Below are 18,274 nucleotides of genomic sequence, written 5' to 3'. Positions count from 1 at the left end.
TTGCAGGGCTAAACTAAGTGGAAATTTTCAGAATGACAATTCAAGCTTTTTCTGTGCCCCGCTCTTAAGCTCAAAATGTTCTCTTAAGCTTATACATTTTAATTTGCTCTCATCTCTTGAAATGCACATTGCTATTTCCTGAGCGTTGCTATAAACTTTTCACTGATACTGATACTACAGTATTACAGTAAAAAGAAAAGTATACAATTACAAAACTAATTATAACCATATTGCTCTATATAATTAAAGTAATTTTTTATTTATGTTTCTTTGAGCGATTTTCCTAGAGCTTCACCTTTATAATTCGTATTAATCAGTCAAGCTTTACCATTAGGTTATATTTCCACATATTGAAATTAATCTCTTTGCATCAGTAAAATGTTTTTTACCTTATTTCACATTTACTGGCATTCCAAGGTCTACAACGGCTAACTTGGTGAGCGCTAGAAAGTCATAGTTCCCATTTAAATGTAATAGTAGGCGGGCAACTATGTACATGGGATCCCCAGCCAAACCACAAATCACATTATAGGCAGTAATGGTGCCCCAATATGGGGCAGGACAATTGAAAGTTATGCAAAAACATGGAGTGGTTAGTGCGAGATACAACTACCTCAACGAAGATAACAATCTTTAAATAAATCAAATAAAAAGGGCGACATTAAAGGTCGACAAGGACGCAGAAACATGATAAAAGTAAACTGCAAAAACGTTACCCTATTCATTTGTAACCTTCAAGAAACCTTAATGAAATCTTTCCAAAATACTTTTAGACACTGTCAACCACTAAAGAGATAAGACAAAAATCTTAGTATTGATAAGGGGCCAGAAGTAAGTATATTTGTTAGGTGGGGGCCTTAAAAGCCACTAGGACTGATATCAATAGTCTACAGGAACTATAAAAGCTATAATCTTTAGATTAGGCATACAGATTATAATGACGTCTACGCTGCAAAAGATTGTTTCAAATCGTTGTCACGCCCACAACAGTTACGCTCATAATTTTGAAAAATTAAACAATGCTTTATGTCAACTTAATTGTTCCTGAGATCGAGTTGTTCAAACGGACAGACATATACTTTGTGATGAAAACTTTTACCTGTTACTTACTTTTCAAAGAATCTAGTATACCATTTACTTTTCGAGTAACAGGTATACTGATTAATCGTGACGAATGAGTAAAATTGATAAGTGAAAAGTCATTCTTCACAAAAGTTTATATTCGATCTTTTCTATGTTGGATGTGTCACTTGTTATTTAAACCGTCAAAAGATGTTCTTGTTCGATAAAATACACTACCACATACTGTACAGCATGCTGTACATCATCTTGGATCCCTCAAGGAAACGACGACTCGAACCCACTGCCAAATTGACCCCGGCGGTGTTGACAGCGGACTTTGCATCTCTTGACCTCCGGCACATCGACGTAGTCAGCTGGGAGCAGCATGTCCGCCTCAGTCGCAGCTCTGCTCTGTTGCTGGGAACATTCTGCAACTAGATAAGATCGCAGTTCTCCTTCAGCAGATAATTGCCCACCTGGTGAACCTTGGGGTTCGTCCCCAGCACCTTGAAAGCCAACGGACATGGTGCGTGGACAGGGGCCTTCAATTACTCTAGGCGATCAGCAAAGCTATAATCAATGGGAGCAGGATAAACCTGATACTTTTTTTTACTATTTAAATTATGTTTCTCAGTCTCTAGCTCCGATTATTCTATTACTTTACCTATTCCATATTAATCAGTTGAGCGATACATAAGATTAGATTCCCACATAATTTAATAACTTTGCACCAGCAAACACTTGTTTTTTAATTGTTTTTTATTTTCACATCTACTGGCATGCCAAGGTCATCGGCGGCCTTTCGCACTTTGTTTGGCTGGCATCCCAAACAGGTTAGTGCTAGAAAGCCATATTTCCCATTCGAATTAACTAGTAGGCGGGCGACAGCATGGGCTCCCCAGCCAAACCGCGGAGCACATTATGGGCAGCAATGGTGGACATGTCGGCACGGGTGCGCTTCGTGGCGGATCCAATATGGGGCAGGACGACTGAAAGAACACATCAAGTGGTTAGTTCAAGATACGATTAATAAATCAACAAAAGAAGGGAATTATAAAGGTCAAAAAGGACGCAGAAATTAGATAAAACATAGAAACAATAAAACGTTACCCCATTTATTGGTAACCTTCAAGAAACCTCAATGAAATCTTTTCAAAATACTTTTAGACATTGTCAACCACTAAAGTGATAAGACAAAATCTTTATATTGATAAGGGGCCAGAAATACGAGTATTTGCTAGATGTGGGCCAGAGGACTGATATCAATAAACTACAAAATTTTTTTCATTTGCCCACTCACCAACATTGTCAAGCGTCAGCAGCTTGTCCTTGGGCGACAATGGTTCCGGATCCGTGACGTCGAGTCCGGCGGAAAAGATTCGGTTGGACTTCAAAGCCTCATAGAGGTCATCCTGGTTGACGATTTCTGAGGGATAAAAGAAATAGTTAAATTCCGTCAAGAATCCCAATTAATACTGGGAACTTACTGCCTCTGGCAATGTTAACCAGCACGGCAGTCTGCTTCATTTTATTGAAGGCGGTGGCATTAAAGACGCCCTGTGTGTCCTTCGTCAAAGGAGAAGCGATCACAACAAAGTCACTCTCTGCCAGAAGGGTATCGAAGTCCACTTTCTTGGCATTGAACTCCTCCTCGATCTCCTTGTGAACACGACGACGGGTGGTGTACAGCACCTTGTCAATGTCGAAACCAGACAAACGCTTGGCAATAGCCTGTCCAATGCCTCCGAAGCCATAGAATCCCACGGTGGAATCACGGATATCCTGGCCCAACAGCCAGTTAAGATGGTAGTTTTCCCACTTGTCACTATTATAACGCAACAGATACAAATTTAGAAATTGATAGGTATATGAATTCAACTAAATATTTCCCAAACATATAATATACTTGTAGATACTCGAAAAACTGATAAATGCCTGTTACTTAGCTAAGATGGAAATAGAAAAGTTACTTTTTTGAGATTGCACCGCCACCTAGCGGCGGTTATATTAATTGCTCGTAACTTTTGTTTATGGACAAATCCAAAGGCAATATTTTAGAATTTTACGATATGCTTGTGAGGGGGCCAAAACGGGTGTGTTTATAATGCTTTTGTTTATAATGCTTCTTTGGACGTTTGTGAGCGCTATACAGCAAATATGTAAGCGACAGACAAGCGGATAGACGGACTTGTTAAGAACCGCTTGCAATTCTAATCGAGAATTCATACATATATATTACACGGCCACACTAAGTTGAAAATAAAATGTCCCTAATTTAGCTTAAAAACCTGTTTTTTTTTTAATGTAGAACCATAATTATTGGCTTACAACAAACACTATGACGATTATAAGTTCGGATTACTCTATTTTTGTCATTGTTCAAATTAATTCTGTAGCTATATGGGATCATCAAAAACACTCCTAACCAACTACTGGTACTCACTTGTCGATGGTCTTGCGACCCTCGTGGAAACGGCGACTGGCGGCGATCAGGAGACCCACTGCCAAATCGGCAACGGCGGTGTTGAGGACGGTGGGCGTGTGTCCCAGCGGTATCTTGCGCCTCTTGACCTCCGGCACATCGACGTAGTCTATGCCCGCCGACATGGTGGAGATGGATTTCAGCTGGGGACCGGCAGCATCGAGGGCCTCGGCATTGAGGGGCTCGTGTCCACCCCAGAGAACGCCATCCACGCCACGGATTTTCTCCAGCAGCTCCGCCCTGTTGATGGGAACACTCTGCACCTGGATGATCTCGCAGTTCTCCTTCAGCAGATCAATGCCCTCCTGGGGAACCTCGGGGTGTGTCACCAGGACCTTGAAAGCCTTGCCAGCGGACATGGTGCGGTTCTGGCTCTGATTTCTGCTGCCCCTGCGTGGGAGGGAGGCATTACTATCGGCGATCAGCAAGGCCACAATAAGTGGCAGCAGGGAGTGGGTGGTAATCGATCTCATCTCGAAGTGTTGCGATCGAAGTCGAGTTTCGCGAGCGACTGAACTCTCAAGCGGCATACGCACCCAGCTTTAAGGAGCGGCGAGAACGGAAAGCCGCTGATCCGACTGCTCCGACCCACGATCGCAGCCGATAAGCCAATGAACCTGTTTAGCATTATAATCCGCGCTCTAACTCTCTCCCTATATATGTACGTATGTCTGTAGGAGATCAAGCCGCCGAACAGCTGATGTGAATCTGAGTCTCTTCTACGGTGTATGTATAAGACGCACAACTGGTTTGCTGGTTTGAGACCTAAGGTATAATATTGGAGTTTTTTATCGAGGTGGATTCAATAATCCTGAACGGTACAAGATTATTTTTGGCCTAATAACAATAACAATTGGCAAAAATAAACATTCTAAAATTAAGTTTCATTTCACTTAATATGTGGAGCGTAATGAAAAAATTACGAAACAAAGATGAATTTATCGAAGACTAAAAACCAATTATTTTGGCTAAAAAAAAAAGACAATTATTTCAGTGGAAATACGATTATGTACAGCGGTCAATAATTTCGAGTAGCTAAAATATAACTAACTCCCATGTTTAAGAGTACTTAAATTTCGCGATTATTCGGTCGCTTCTCCTCACAGAAGCACGAGAATTATGGTGAAATCCCCCGAACAAAAACATATATTCGCATCTAATCATTTTTCCACGACTCATTCCACTCAACACTTTTGACAATTTGATGGTTTTTTAGCATTGTTTGTGGAAGGGAATGGAAAAAAACCACAGTAATATTTTGATATTAATTACACTATCTGTTCAATGTCACCAAAGAACAAACCGTCACTCTTAAAAACTCTCTTAAACTCTCAAACTGTTTACGTCACTAAATGTCAGAAGAGAACTACTATATTGTAATATTATTAATTTGTTCTTTACACTATGCTACACTCTGCCTCCAAACGCACCCGACGTGAAAATTTAACTAAAACTTTTTTCCATTGCCTATGCTATAAAAGCTCGCAATCCGATCGCAATTTTATGTTCTCTTTTTTAGACTTCAAACTTTCTCTTACCGTGAGATCTATAGAACTAGAATACTTTTCAGCTTTGCGTTTGCCGCACGACTGAAGTATTGGCCCCAAAGCTTAAGCCTTATACAGAGGTGGTCAAAAGTATTTACACAACGAGCTTTTTTTTCAATTAGTTGACAATTGAAAAAAAAGCTCGTTGTGTAAATACTTTTGACCACCTCTGTATATCATAGAACTCAAATCGTATCGCAAATGAATTATCAATTCCCAAAAAAAAAAAATTAATAGGAGATGCCTTGTTGCTATTCGTTTTTTTTGGGAATAATTTGCCAACATAATAATTTGGTTTACATTTTATGGAATGATGAACAGATATTTTGAGGAAGGCAATTGTATAAATTCGTTAAAATCAAATTACATAAATATTTAAAACAATATGCAATCTAACAAACTTTTATTATCGTAAAAATACACCCCTTAAGTCCGGAAACTCCCATAAATCTCAGTTAAAAATGTAGTTCGCTCTTTGACATAATATTGGGGTTATATCAACCGGATTCCATACTATATCAGCGATCGGCGATTCCCCCTCCGATTAGACCCTCATTGGGCATCCCTTTCTGTCGTTGCACACTGCGCTTTGCCGCCACTCATCAGTCCGTCCCTTTCCAGCTGCTTATCTCGGAAGGCTCCTTATCGGTGCGAACGAGACAGAAGCGGAACTCTTTGGGAGAGTGAGCAGTTGGGAAAGCTGTGCGCCTGCTCGAAATACCAGTTGGGGACTTTTCCCATGTGCTCGCATGCAATTTCCAACTGGAATGGGCACCACCGCAGTTGGAGCCACTGGAGCAGTGGAGCCATTTGGCCATTTAGCCCGTGGTGCCATGGAGCCAAAGCACTGCAGGCGGTTGGAACGTGGAACCTACACGACCAGCACTATTTCGCAGTTCAGTACGTTTTTTTGTGAGCGGATCTGCTCAAATTTTGTCCGCAGAACAGCAGGCGCACAGCGTTGGCCAACGCACACTACGCTTTTTCGTCTGTGTGAAAGCGGCGGCAAGAACCGTTCGCGTTGGCGTTAGCGTCGCTCGCAGTGATGCGCGAATTGGCTATCAACTAGCTAGAACTTCAAGACAAAAGGCACATCAATTTAAACCAAACTCATATTATGTTAACTTTACGTATACGTTAAATGGGTAATCAAATTTTTTACTACTTAATACATGATAATATATTTATAAGATATTTAAAATGTTAATAACAATGATCTTATTGATATTTTGTAGAATATTCAATTAGACGTCTGTTTATAGCACTGTTTCTATACGAAAAATGACTGATCTAACTTTTACTAAGTTGCAATTTAAGTATAGAACTATTTTAACATAGTTTTAACCATAATACGACTCTAGAGAAATATCAAAACGGACAGTTTGGCTTTTTGTTTACCTAGATTGGCTTCACTGAAAGTTGTGCACTTCCTCTTACCTTTGAGACTTGGCCCAGACACTGCACTCTGCCTAATTGAAAGCGAAACGAAAAACCAACAAAATATTAGCGCTTTGTGCGAGGGTGGATTTTTTTGTTGTCGTGACGCTGCGCTGCGTCTGTGCTTACTTTTTCTTCGTCCCCCACATCGGTTTACACATTTTCTTCGTGCCTTGTTCTTTTGTTTCGCGGCCATTGTGCCGCAGAGTGCCGCACTTTGGTACTCTTCTCGCTTTCATGCTTTCCTGTTACCAAAACACGATGCGTCATTTTGACTGACGTAACCGGAGACAACATTCCAATTGGAGACAGCTGTCTATCAGACGCGACCGTCGTCGTCGTTACGTCTGCTGCCGCCGGCATTGCCAGCGCTAAACTGCGGTTTGGTGAACAAGTAATCAGCAACTGATGACAGCAGACAGACGCCTACGAGAGTGTGTGCGGCGGACAGAGAAGAGAAAATGCGGAGAGATAGAGATAGAGGAGGCGGACAATGAAAGACGGGATATAACGGCAAAAATGGAATTAGAGAAGCGCATTCCTCGATCTCTGCACTGAACATATGAAAATACAATCTATGTAAATATTTATGAGTTGGGATATTAGAAGCTTATCACTAAGTCCTCGTTTTAGGCTAATAAATTAATAATAATTAATAAATTAATTCGATATCATCGGAAACGGTCTAAGAATGTGAAAACATTTATTAAGTTCAGTTCTCAACTAAGAACAAAGTGGGCATACTTTTAGGCACTTCTAAGCACTATTCCCGATAATGCTTAATGCAATTAAAGTAAATGTGTCACCAAAAATAAAAATTGTAGTACTTTTCACATTTCTAAAGATATAATTATCAAACATGTTAACATAGAACTTAGAACATTGCTGATTGCATTCACAAGGTAAGATTGGGATTGCCTTCGCACAGCACTCAGCGGGTTAAAGTCAAATGTCAAGGGCAAGTTGCAGACACCTAAGCAGCATCCACAAACATCTCCGTACTGCTTGCGCCGCATTCTGCTTGCTTCATATTTGGCGACAGCAGCAGCGGGAATCGCAAATGGCGGCCGAGCGACAAAGCTGCAAAGCGAGGCGTCGCGCACTCCGCGCAGGCGCCTTCGGAGCGCCCAACTCCACCCAGCGTCCGGCCAAGGAGGCGAAGATGAAAAGAAAGTGGGACGTGCCGGGCCACAAAAAAAGTGGCCAACCGTCACCGATTTTTATAGTGTAGGCTCCCTAAAATTGACGCGCAACATTGAGGCAGGTCCCTCTACGCGATATAACGGAACAGGCGCCCAGAGTCACCAGCAGCTAGATAACCCGACGGAAGACAAAAAGCGAGAGCGAGCTGTGTCTGTTTGTCTGCGCGTGTGGTGGTGGGCCCCAAGTCGATGGCGGTGCCTACACACGTTACAGCTCTATGAATACAACGAGAGCGAGAGCGGGAGCGGGAGTGAGCTCCACCACGAGCTCCAGAAGAGAGAGAGAGAGAAGTAGAGTTGGCGAGCGTGGGAGTTGATGAACAATTGCATATGTGCAAGTACAGTGCGTCCTCTGTGTGGTTAAACCAGAAAAATTTATATTTTAATAAACTTATCTGTAGGTATATTTTGTTAATAATGCTTTATTACAAAACAAAAGAGTAAGCACTAAACTAAAAAGTGACTAGCAGACTAGTAAAGTACCACTGTAGTCATTTCCCAGACTTCAGTTGCTCAGTGAAGTATGTATATGTATGTACAATCGTACTTAGGTAGCTACTGCAGCTATGTTGGCTTTGTAATGATGTTAACATTGACTGACGTCAGGCACGGGTCGTAATTTACATGTCTCTGCTGCTTGGTTTTTGTGTTGCACCAGTCACCGTTGCTTACCGCACATGATAATTATGGGAATGCAAGTGTTTTGTTTTCGCTGCACTTGCGGTTAAGAATTGGGAACACGTCCAGGGTCACTGCACGAGGGGGGGGGGAGGGGGTGTCTTAAATGGGTCATGCTTGCGGCATATGTATGTTTCTTATGCTGAAACAAACGGTTTCCTTTGAAATACAAAATAAAACCTCTTTTTGCGTCTGACACCTTTTTATTTCCAACAAGGAATTAAGTTTCCCTTTGACTTAATGAAAGTCAAGAAAATATCTTGTTTCAATGTTTATATTTTACTATGATTTGACACAAAATCTTGATGATCTTGATTATTCTTATTTCACCGAAGAAAGTATTGTCCACAATTTTGATGTACGCTACACACGATAGTTTTGATGCTAGGTATTTCTGGTATTTAAAAATGTGATGTAGAGCACTGCATAGTTTGTCGGTTAAAAGCGTGCAATGAGTAGATTTGATTGCATTCCTGATAAAATACAATGTAATGTTAGTCGCTATTGGGTCTATAACTTTTACCAAATGCTATATAAGGTCGGAACAATAACTGCTTGGCACACAACAATGTTTGCTACTCTGCTGATTCTCATCTTGGCGTCGACTGACATTTTGGCCACAGACTATATACTACTGGTCGAGGATTCAGACATCTACACGCCGTGCACGGATGGTCCTCCTGGATCTGTTAGTCTCAATGAAGCCTTTGACGTAAGCGAAATGCCGGTTGAATTGGATGAAGAGGGGATTCATGTGTCCGGAAATATTACAACTAGATGGAGTTTGCCGCGCAACTATCGAATTTCTGTACGTTTATTCGGTCCTAGCCCTTTCTGCTTTGAAGGAATAACTGTTTGGTTTTTTAGGCTAAGATGAGTGTGCTCCACTTTAACCGCGGCAACTGGGAGCCGACCGTATTTAACTCTCTAACGCCGGACTTCTGCGACGCGATGTTTAATCCGAATCTGTTTTGGTACAAACACTGGTTCAAAAATTTTGAAAACCGCGATGAGATCCAAGAGAAGTGTCTCGCTACACAGGGTGTAAGTACAGCAATCACGTTTCCGATATAACAATCGTTTCAAAATGGAGTACTCTTTTCAGACCGTGTTGGTGTACAATCCCTTCGTTGTGGTTCCCCGACTAAATAACGTTATGGGACCCACCCTCAAAGGACGCTACAAAGTGGTTTTCCTGTTCGAAGCATTCAACGAACAGGACGAACGGCAGCCTTCATCCGTGTGCTTCGAGATCACGGGCGACGCTGAAAAAATAAAGAATTGATAGTTTGGTCTTAATTGTCATAATTGGAAATAAAAATAAAACATGTTGCTTTCAACACACAAATTGTAACGAACACACTCATAGAGCGTTGTCCACCCCAACACACTCTGTCTACTATTTTGACCGGCATGCTCAGGGAAAATGGGCGTGGGTTTTGTGTTGAGATGAACAAGAGTGTTACAGCTACAATATTGTAGACAGAGATACGGTAGATTCAAAAACGATAACCAAGCGGGTAAGAAGCGGACAAGAAAGTGTACCTATTGAAGATAAGGTCCAGATGTTATTGGCCTTATTCTATACCCACCCTACCTGTGAAATCCATTCGGACTCCACCCTAACACAACCACTGCTTCACATACCCTTTGGTGCCCAACAAGACATCAGATTAATTCATTTTGGACCCCATATAATTGTAGATAAAGATATTGTTCCGATACATTTTCCTAAACCTAATCCTTAAACTAAAAATTACGTTATTTACGTTAAGGAAATCTCTTATTGAGTAATTTTGCTTATCAACGATAGAATAAAGGAAAAATAATTAAAATAGGAATGCAAATATTGGTATTTAAGTTTACATTCTGCTTTTGTTTGTTTGTCTTACTTTACATTAGAATTATGTATGATTAATGAATATTTAAACTTTTATCTTCTTTTAAATTAAGAGATCTATATATACTATTAATTAAGGCAAGGTATTTTAAAGCATACTATTTAGGAATGTCTGACTTTTTACATATATATGCTTGGGTTTTATTGTTTTTGTTCTGTACTCACGCACTTTCCATCGATGTCAGCAGGCCTGATGACTATTGATGATTTGCTGTAGATATTAATATAAATCGGGAAAGTCACATATATATATTTGTCAGATCTCCCACAAGTTCAGCTAAATTAGAATCATAGAAATTTATAAGTAAATATTTTAGGTAAAATTAACAGAAATAAGAAAAACTATTCTAAAGATACTTAAGACTGGACACGATCATTCGTGTTGCGGCTGCTTCAGGTTCGCAGCATACGCAGCGACAAGGCCAGCAGCCTGGAGCTCGTGTTGTGCGCAAATATTCAGAATGCGCACGGATGAAGAAGACACCAGTCTGAATTTGACACTTGTGCATAAAATGGATGCACGGCGATCTGCTTGCGGCGATGATTAGTAGAAAAAAAGAACGCCAACTCTGGGGGGGAGTGTTGACCAGCGATCTGTCGGCAGAAGAGCACAAGCCCAGCTTTGCGCTGCACGCGCTGGGTGCCCCTGATGCAAGCAGTTGAAAATCTTTCTGCGATCGATGAAGCCACAGTAAGTTTCACGCGTGGTCAAAAGTTAAGGGCGAAAAACAATACAAACCGCCTTGGCGACGCAGCCACTAAGACTTCTGCCTCCAAATGTGGGACCGGCAGCGGCGCAGTTGAAGTAAACTATCTTTTGGCAGTATTTGTAACTCTTATCAAAATCACACGATGCTCTTGGATTTTTATTCATGAATTTTGCACAAAGTTAAACTTCACTCGATGACGCCTTCACGAAAAGAGAACGGAAATAAGCAGATCATGTGTGACCGTAGCTTGCTACAATCCTACTTGGGAATTTTGTAGTATTTTTATAGGGCAATATTCAATTTTGCCAGGATCTGAGTTTGGCTAAAATGGTTCGTCACCAAATAAGTGCGGTAGCACATATAAGGTTGCCATTTGGCTCGACTCCCACAACCACAGATTTGATTTTTAGTCCCTGTGACTAACAATAAAAACTGAAAAAGGAGTCAAAAGCAATTACCAAATGTCCTTGGCATGAAATCTACCAATTTCCTTGCCGTTCATGTCCTCTAAGAGATATATTGATTGACCAATCCTTTCTTTGACTCGGGCCTTAACACCGACAGGAGCGAGTTTCGCGTTAAAATTATTCGCTGCATTACTTAGCACGAAATTTCTTTTAACAACTTCTTGACCAACCTCAAAAGATCTGGGTCGTGCTCTGAGATTGTAAGACTTTTGGTTTGTCTCATAAGCCTTATTCAAATGTTTGGCAATGTTGGAGCGAATTCTTTGAAATTCGTCAGTCCTTGATAATTTTACGTCACCTTCTGCGAGTAAATTAAGTTTGCGCAACAGTTTGTAGTCATTACCGTGGGATATCATGTGTTTACCGAAAACAACCTGATAAGGCGATATACCAACAGATTGGTGAATCGATACGATTGCATACTCCAGCAATAGCAAAGTTTGGAAGTTTACAAGTTTGGGTTAATGTTACGTCAGGTTGAGTTGAAGGCAGAATGGAATGAACATCATTTGCCACAGAATTTGGTTCTGTTTGTATTTTCGAGGCTAACGGCGGACATTCGTTTTGTTCGCATAACGAATTCCCTGCTGAGAGTATTCCGATGCCGATTTACATTTTGCGCAGTTGGGCTTATACACCTCCGGTGTTCCGCAACCATAACAAAAAATACGGCGTGTCTTAAGGCAATTCTGGTAACCGTGACCTGATTCATCGCAGTTCCAGCACTTAATTTTCTCAGGAGTCCTAACGACACAAATCTCGTCCTCAACATCCTGTTCTTCCTCAGACAGATCTTCGGAATCATCTTCCTGCAGAATTGCGTTAACAAAACGCTTGCTTGTGTTCGGACGTTGGATTGGCTTTGTCCGGGTGCTTCGAAAGAAGTCTTCGTGACGATGACATTCCTTACGCAATGTTGCTAAGTTTGGGGTGTCTATGTGCAGTAATTCGTGCTCGATCTCCGGTTTGAGATTATGACGAACTTCTACAGTAATCTCACTGTCCTGCATTGGTTCACGAAGGGAATCTGCAATGGAAAGCATTGCATCCAAAAAATCATCAAAATTTTCTGTGCTACCCTGTTTGCGGCGACGCATAGCAATTTTAATTTCACGATCAGATCTCTGATCTTGATACCTTTCCTTTAAACGCCTGCATAACACGTTCCAATTCATGTTATCCACCGATCTGTGAACACGCCAATAAAATGCTAAGGCCGGTCCTGCAAACAGTAAATTAGCGAAATGGGAAAGAAGTTCGAAGTTTCCGTTCAGGCTTTGCGAAGTGAGACAATTTACGCGGTAAATAAAATCCTCAATGGCAATGTCGTTGGCTGAACCGCTGAATTTAATACGCCAATTTGATATAATATTGGAAATCCTATCAGGTCTATCCAAAGAAAGATCACTTCGATCGCTACGAAAGTCTGGTGAAGTCCTAACATGTGAATTGTTATTTCTCTCTGAGTTTATTTCGGGAACGTCTCGACCGAAATTATTTTGTACGTCTTGCTGCAGCTCACTCTGTCCATTATTTACAAATGTGGATTTATTCAATTGAGTGAACGCCATAGTGATTTGTTCTGTCACTGATTGTAGCATGCTTGCTTGAAAGGCCTGCATTGAACTTTGGACTATTTGCTGAACACGGTCTTCTGTCACAACTCTGGAATCTGGACTATCCCCGCTACAAATTTCCTGTTGGGAATTTGAATCAGACTTCTCATTCTGCTTGGCTGTATTCCGAGAACCTGAACGGGTCATCATCTTGTTACCTTGAGATTTAGTTGACAAAGGCAAATGAGATCCTAACTCGGATTGAGAACATGGCTGGCCACATATGGGGCATTTGTCATGGTTCTGAAGGTAATTGTCAAGGCAATGTTTGTGAAAAGAATGTTTACAACGGGTTTCAACCAAATCCAGATTACGTACTGGCCCGTTGCAGATGGTGCATGTCACCGACGCATCAGTATCTACGTCAACTAAATTTTCATTACTTCTCATCATCATTTTCGAAGCTTCTAGAAGAATATATAAAGTCTAACAATTCCTCTCGTTAGAATAAGAAAAATAAGCGATAAGATCACACGATCAATAGTAGGCAAAAACGGTAAGATCCAACGATCAAAGATAAGCGAAAAAGGATAATGAGTAAGCGCTAAGATCCAACGATCAACGCTAAGCGACAAAAAGATAAAAGTTAAGCGACCAAAAATAATACCTGCGGGTCTTACCCTGAGTAGCAAAGCAGTAGGTTGTATAATTCAATAGGTACGAAAAGCTAACGGAGTGTGCATACAGAGTTGTAAAATAAAGGTCATTTATTTATTTATGAATTCTTACCACTTAGAAGAGTAACTAGCCGAATCTATCCAGCTAGAAAAATCTCGATCCTAAATGATAAGGAAGTAATTTTTGAATAGTGAAATCCTGGTATAGAACCGACTTTAAATCAGAACTATAATTCCTAAGAATCAATTACTCAAATTAGAATGTTGTTTTTTAACCATAATGTTCGGTTATTACCGAACTGATAGAAAAAAAACATACAAAAGCATAACATTTCCTCCGGTATGGCTCCGGAACTCTCCAGAGACCATAAATTCCAGGACGGAATATGAAATACCTAACTGAAACTAAAAGTGGATGGATTGTTTATTAACGGGAAGCTCGGTTGTCAAACGACAAGTACCTAATCAGGCATCGGGCGGCCCCACGTTGGGCGCCAATTATAACTGTAACGAACACACTCATAGAGCGTTGTCCACCCCAACACACTCTGTCTACTATTTTGACCGGCATGCTCAGGGAAAATGGGCGTGGGTTTTGTGTTGAGATGAACAAGAGTGTTACAGCTACAATATTGTAGACAGAGATACGGTAGATTCAAAAACGATAACCAAGCGGGTAAGAAGCGGACAAGAAAGTGTACCTATTGAAGATAAGGTCCAGATGTTATTGGCCTTATTCTATACCCACCCTACCTGTGAAATCCATTCGGACTCCACCCTAACACAACCACTGCTTCACATACCCTTTGGTGCCCAACAAGACATCAGATTAATTCATTTTGGACCCCATATAATTGTAGATAAAGATATTGTTCCGATACATTTTCCTAAACCTAATCCTTAAACTAAAAATTACGTTATTTACGTTAAGGAAATCTCTTATTGAGTAATTTTGCTTATCAACGATAGAATAAAGGAAAAATAATTAAAATAGGAATGCAAATATTGGTATTTAAGTTTACATTCTGCTTTTGTTTGTTTGTCTTACTTTACATTAGAATTATGTATGATTAATGAATATTTAAACTTTTATCTTCTTTTAAATTAAGAGATCTATATATACTATTAATTAAGGCAAGGTATTTTAAAGCATACTATTTAGGAATGTCTGACTTTTTACATATATATGCTTGGGTTTTATTGTTTTTGTTCTGTACTCACGCACTTTCCATCGATGTCAGCAGGCCTGATGACTATTGATGATTTGCTGTAGATATTAATATAAATCGGGAAAGTCACATATATATATTTGTCAGATCTCCCACAAGTTCAGCTAAATTAGAATCATAGAAATTTATAAGTAAATATTTTAGGTAAAATTAACAGAAATAAGAAAAACTATTCTAAAGATACTTAAGACTGGACACGATCATTCGTGTTGCGGCTGCTTCAGGTTCGCAGCATACGCAGCGACAAGGCCAGCAGCCTGGAGCTCGTGTTGTGCGCAAATATTCAGAATGCGCACGGATGAAGAAGACACCAGTCTGAATTTGACACTTGTGCATAAAATGGATGCACGGCGATCTGCTTGCGGCGATGATTAGTAGAAAAAAAGAACGCCAACTCTGGGGGGGAGTGTTGACCAGCGATCTGTCGGCAGAAGAGCACAAGCCCAGCTTTGCGCTGCACGCGCTGGGTGCCCCTGATGCAAGCAGTTGAAAATCTTTCTGCGATCGATGAAGCCACAGTAAGTTTCACGCGTGGTCAAAAGTTAAGGGCGAAAAACAATACAAACCGCCTTGGCGACGCAGCCACTAAGACTTCTGCCTCCAAATGTGGGACCGGCAGCGGCGCAGTTGAAGTAAACTATCTTTTGGCAGTATTTGTAACTCTTATCAAAATCACACGATGCTCTTGGATTTTTATTCATGAATTTTGCACAAAGTTAAACTTCACTCGATGACGCCTTCACGAAAAGAGAACGGAAATAAGCAGATCATGTGTGACCGTAGCTTGCTACAATCCTACTTGGGAATTTTGTAGTATTTTTATAGGGCAATATTCAATTTTGCCAGGATCTGAGTTTGGCTAAAATGGTTCGTCACCAAATAAGTGCGGTAGCACATATAAGGTTGCCATTTGGCTCGACTCCCACAAAATAACAACATGTGTGAGGGTAATAGCTTTTACAGCAAGAGGAAACCCTATAGTCGATTTTCTCGACTATAAGATACCCGTTACTCAGTGGGCGAGCGAGTACAAGCCAGTAACATAAATAAATAAATAAATATACACATATATAGATAACTTTGCAACTAGTCAAGAATAATCATATTCCCCTATTTTGAAAATAAGCACTATATCGCAACTTGGTGTTGCTATGGAAGCAACTAAACTGATTACAAATATGAATATAATTTTAGTATATTTAGGAAATCAGATATCGGTGGATTCCTAACAATTAAATGTTATTAACAACATGGTCGACAGAGCACGACTATAGAATACCTAAATTTTAAGTTTACACGCACACCATGAAAATACCGAATATACAAAACTCATTTTGATGACATCCGCGATAACCCACAATGTAATGTTATTCCTTAATTATGACTGAATTTTTCGCCGACTCCGATACCTATATATGGTATATAAGGTAAGATTTTACCACTCACGATGTTCATTGTCGCAGCGATTGGAAAACGGATTACTATTTACTGGTCGAGGATCCGGAAGTATAGTCGACATGTATGATTGCCTCGCCCGGTCTTTGAAGCGTTCGACAACGGAATTTTATTTCCGCGAATAGAGCTTTCCGAGCACTTGCACTTGACCACTCTCGGAATACTATGAATAGGACTCCCATTCGAGGGCCATTTTCAGATTGATCCACCACGATTGCGGAGTTTGGGAACCCATTGCAATAACCAGGTCACTGGAGACTTTTGTGGCGTTTTCTACCACAAGGACCAGTACGATGAGAATTTTGAATATATACCAAATAAGTGGATCGTCAAAGGAGGTGGGTAACATAAAAGTATATGGTGATTTAATCTTATAATGGTTTTGCATTTTAGACCAATTTAGTGCTTAATGAGTTCACTATGCACTCAGGATTAGATAACATCAATGGTGATTCCCTGCGCCGACGTTACTTCCAATCCTTCAGGACCAACATCGAAATGACTAACCATTCTGGAAATACTTAACTTTTGGATATGTATAAGCTGCGATGAATTCAGTTTCTTGTTCAATAATATTTTGCATTAAAATACGTAAATAAATTTTTTTCCTTTAATTTAAAGTTTAATCTTCGTTCTTTGTATCTGCTGCTGTAATAAACTATAATATATATAAATATCACAATGAATACACGTTTTCAAGCCTAGAAATTGAAGATAAATTCATACTATTAAACTATTTTCATAGATAATTTTGAATAAAGTATCTATTTGTTTTAAACTTAAAAAATACTTTAATATTAACCTTATTAAGAACAACTAATAAAATATTAAGGGGAACAGGGTATAAATACTGTACCATGAACTCAGTTACAAATCCGATATTCGTGTTATACGAGGCTGTGGAACGTGCGAAGAGGATTTGCGATGACATTTGGGATTACGGACAATAATGTTAATCCGTAATTGGCTCCATGAGCTTCCTATACTGTCAGTGGGTATAAAAGGAGGGATCAGAGATCGCTGAACAGGCAAAATGATTAGTCTTTCCGCAATCCTCGCTTTGGTCGTGAGCAGCGTGTGGGCCACGGACTATACATTGGAGTTCGAGGATTCGGACCTGTACGCGGAGTGCAGTGAAAAACTGCCAGGGGCGATTGGCCTCCGTGAAGCTTTCGATATGAGGAATATAGTGACTGAGCTGGACATGGATGGCCTTCATTTGTCGGGCAATTGCACCACCGTCTGGGATGTACCGTCCACCAATCGCATTGCAGTAGTCTATCAGAATCATATTAAAAGACCAGAGTAAAGGCATCTCACTTTGCAGCTCAGGATGTCGGTTATGCATTTTGACCGCGGAACCTGGCAACCGACTGTATTCAACACGTATGCTCCAGACTTTTGCGCCGTGATGTTCGACAAGGAGCTCTCCTGGTACAAGTATTGGTTGAAATACTTTGCCAACCGCGAAGAGATTAGTGAGAAGTGCATTGGAAGCAAAGGTGTAAGTTTGGTCAAATGTGTCGCTGTAATTCGATTATAGAACGCTCTCGATTTCAGACCGTCCTTGTATATAAGCCATTCATCATGAAGCCGCTTTTTCAAAACATAATTGGACCAATTTATCGCGGTCGCGTTAAGGCGGTATTTAACTTTGAGTCGTACGACAAAAACAACGTTAGAGAACCGACATTTGTTTGCTTTGAAGTCAGGGGCCAGCTTGAGAAGATTAAACTATAAAATTGAATTGTATCACTAATATATTACATTACATTACACATGGTATTAAATAAATGCTTTCAAAAAAACATTTTTCTGTTATATTTGTAAAGGAATGGTAAACAAAGAGAATGCATTGGGATTTATAAGATT

General features: G+C 40.3%; 3 protein-coding genes across 6 annotated transcripts; 2 read left to right on the top strand and 1 right to left on the bottom strand.

The window, feature by feature from the left end:
- Window positions 1-1,803: 1,803 nt before the first annotated feature.
- Window positions 1,804-5,126, bottom strand: LOC117150106 (glyoxylate reductase/hydroxypyruvate reductase). 4 transcript variants are annotated; one of them, XM_033316941.1, is made up of 5 exons: window positions 5,083-5,126; window positions 3,506-3,925; window positions 2,550-2,887; window positions 2,363-2,488; window positions 1,804-2,051 (listed from the first exon to the last, which is right to left on the bottom strand). In XM_033316941.1, the coding sequence occupies exons 2-5, from the start codon at window positions 3,901-3,903 to the stop codon at window positions 1,933-1,935; spliced, it is 981 nt and encodes a 326-aa protein (XP_033172832.1). In that variant the 5' UTR covers window positions 3,904-3,925; window positions 5,083-5,126; the 3' UTR covers window positions 1,804-1,932. The 4 variants fall into 4 exon arrangements, with proteins under 4 accessions (XP_033172832.1, XP_033172830.1, XP_033172829.1 ...); XM_033316939.1 differs by having other exon boundaries at window positions 3,506-3,934; window positions 5,083-5,104; XM_033316938.1 differs by lacking the exon at window positions 5,083-5,126 and adding an exon at window positions 4,081-4,288 and having other exon boundaries at window positions 3,506-3,934.
- Window positions 5,127-8,810: 3,684 nt separating this feature from the next.
- On the top strand, window positions 8,811-9,748 carry LOC117150287. The gene is made up of 3 exons (XM_033317106.1): window positions 8,811-9,216; window positions 9,276-9,452; window positions 9,514-9,748. Exons 1-3 carry the CDS (start codon window positions 8,860-8,862, stop codon window positions 9,691-9,693), a joined length of 714 nt encoding a protein of 237 aa, XP_033172997.1. The 5' UTR covers window positions 8,811-8,859; the 3' UTR covers window positions 9,694-9,748.
- Window positions 9,749-17,435: 7,687 nt separating this feature from the next.
- Window positions 17,436-18,142, top strand: LOC117143209. The gene is made up of 3 exons (XM_033307759.1): window positions 17,436-17,675; window positions 17,730-17,906; window positions 17,963-18,142. The coding sequence occupies exons 1-3, from the start codon at window positions 17,436-17,438 to the stop codon at window positions 18,140-18,142; spliced, it is 597 nt and encodes a 198-aa protein (XP_033163650.1).
- The last annotated feature ends 132 nt before the right edge of the window (window positions 18,143-18,274 follow it).

The sequence above is a fragment of the Drosophila mauritiana genome, chromosome 2L (assembly GCF_004382145.1).
Source record: "Drosophila mauritiana strain mau12 chromosome 2L, ASM438214v1, whole genome shotgun sequence".
In the NCBI taxonomy this organism is placed as follows: domain Eukaryota; kingdom Metazoa; phylum Arthropoda; class Insecta; order Diptera; family Drosophilidae; genus Drosophila; species Drosophila mauritiana.
The sequence above is the reverse complement of the archived record's forward strand: the minus strand, read 5'-3'. Positions and strand labels throughout refer to the sequence as shown.

Excerpts from the sequence above, each read along its gene's own strand:
- LOC117150106 (XM_033316938.1), bottom strand. The coding sequence starts at position 4,172 with ATGCTAAACAGGTTCATTGGCTTATCGGCTGCGATCGTGGGTCGGAGC. Across the intron at positions 2,489-2,549 it reads GGTTAACATTGCCAGAGGCA|AAATCGTCAACCAGGATGAC; the intron begins GTAAGTTCCCAG and ends TTTATCCCTCAG. Across the intron at positions 2,052-2,362 it reads GCTGACGCTTGACAATGTTG|TCGTCCTGCCCCATATTGGA; the intron begins GTGAGTGGGCAA and ends GTGTTCTTTCAG.
- LOC117150287 (XM_033317106.1), top strand. The coding sequence starts at position 8,860 with ATGAGTAGATTTGATTGCATTCCTGATAAAATACAATGTAATGTTAGT. Across the intron at positions 9,217-9,275 it reads CGCGCAACTATCGAATTTCT|GCTAAGATGAGTGTGCTCCA; the intron begins GTACGTTTATTC and ends TTGGTTTTTTAG. Across the intron at positions 9,453-9,513 it reads AGTGTCTCGCTACACAGGGT|ACCGTGTTGGTGTACAATCC; the intron begins GTAAGTACAGCA and ends TACTCTTTTCAG.
- LOC117143209 (XM_033307759.1), top strand. The coding sequence starts at position 17,436 with ATGATTAGTCTTTCCGCAATCCTCGCTTTGGTCGTGAGCAGCGTGTGG. Across the intron at positions 17,676-17,729 it reads CGTCCACCAATCGCATTGCA|CTCAGGATGTCGGTTATGCA; the intron begins GTAGTCTATCAG and ends CTCACTTTGCAG. Across the intron at positions 17,907-17,962 it reads AGTGCATTGGAAGCAAAGGT|ACCGTCCTTGTATATAAGCC; the intron begins GTAAGTTTGGTC and ends TCTCGATTTCAG.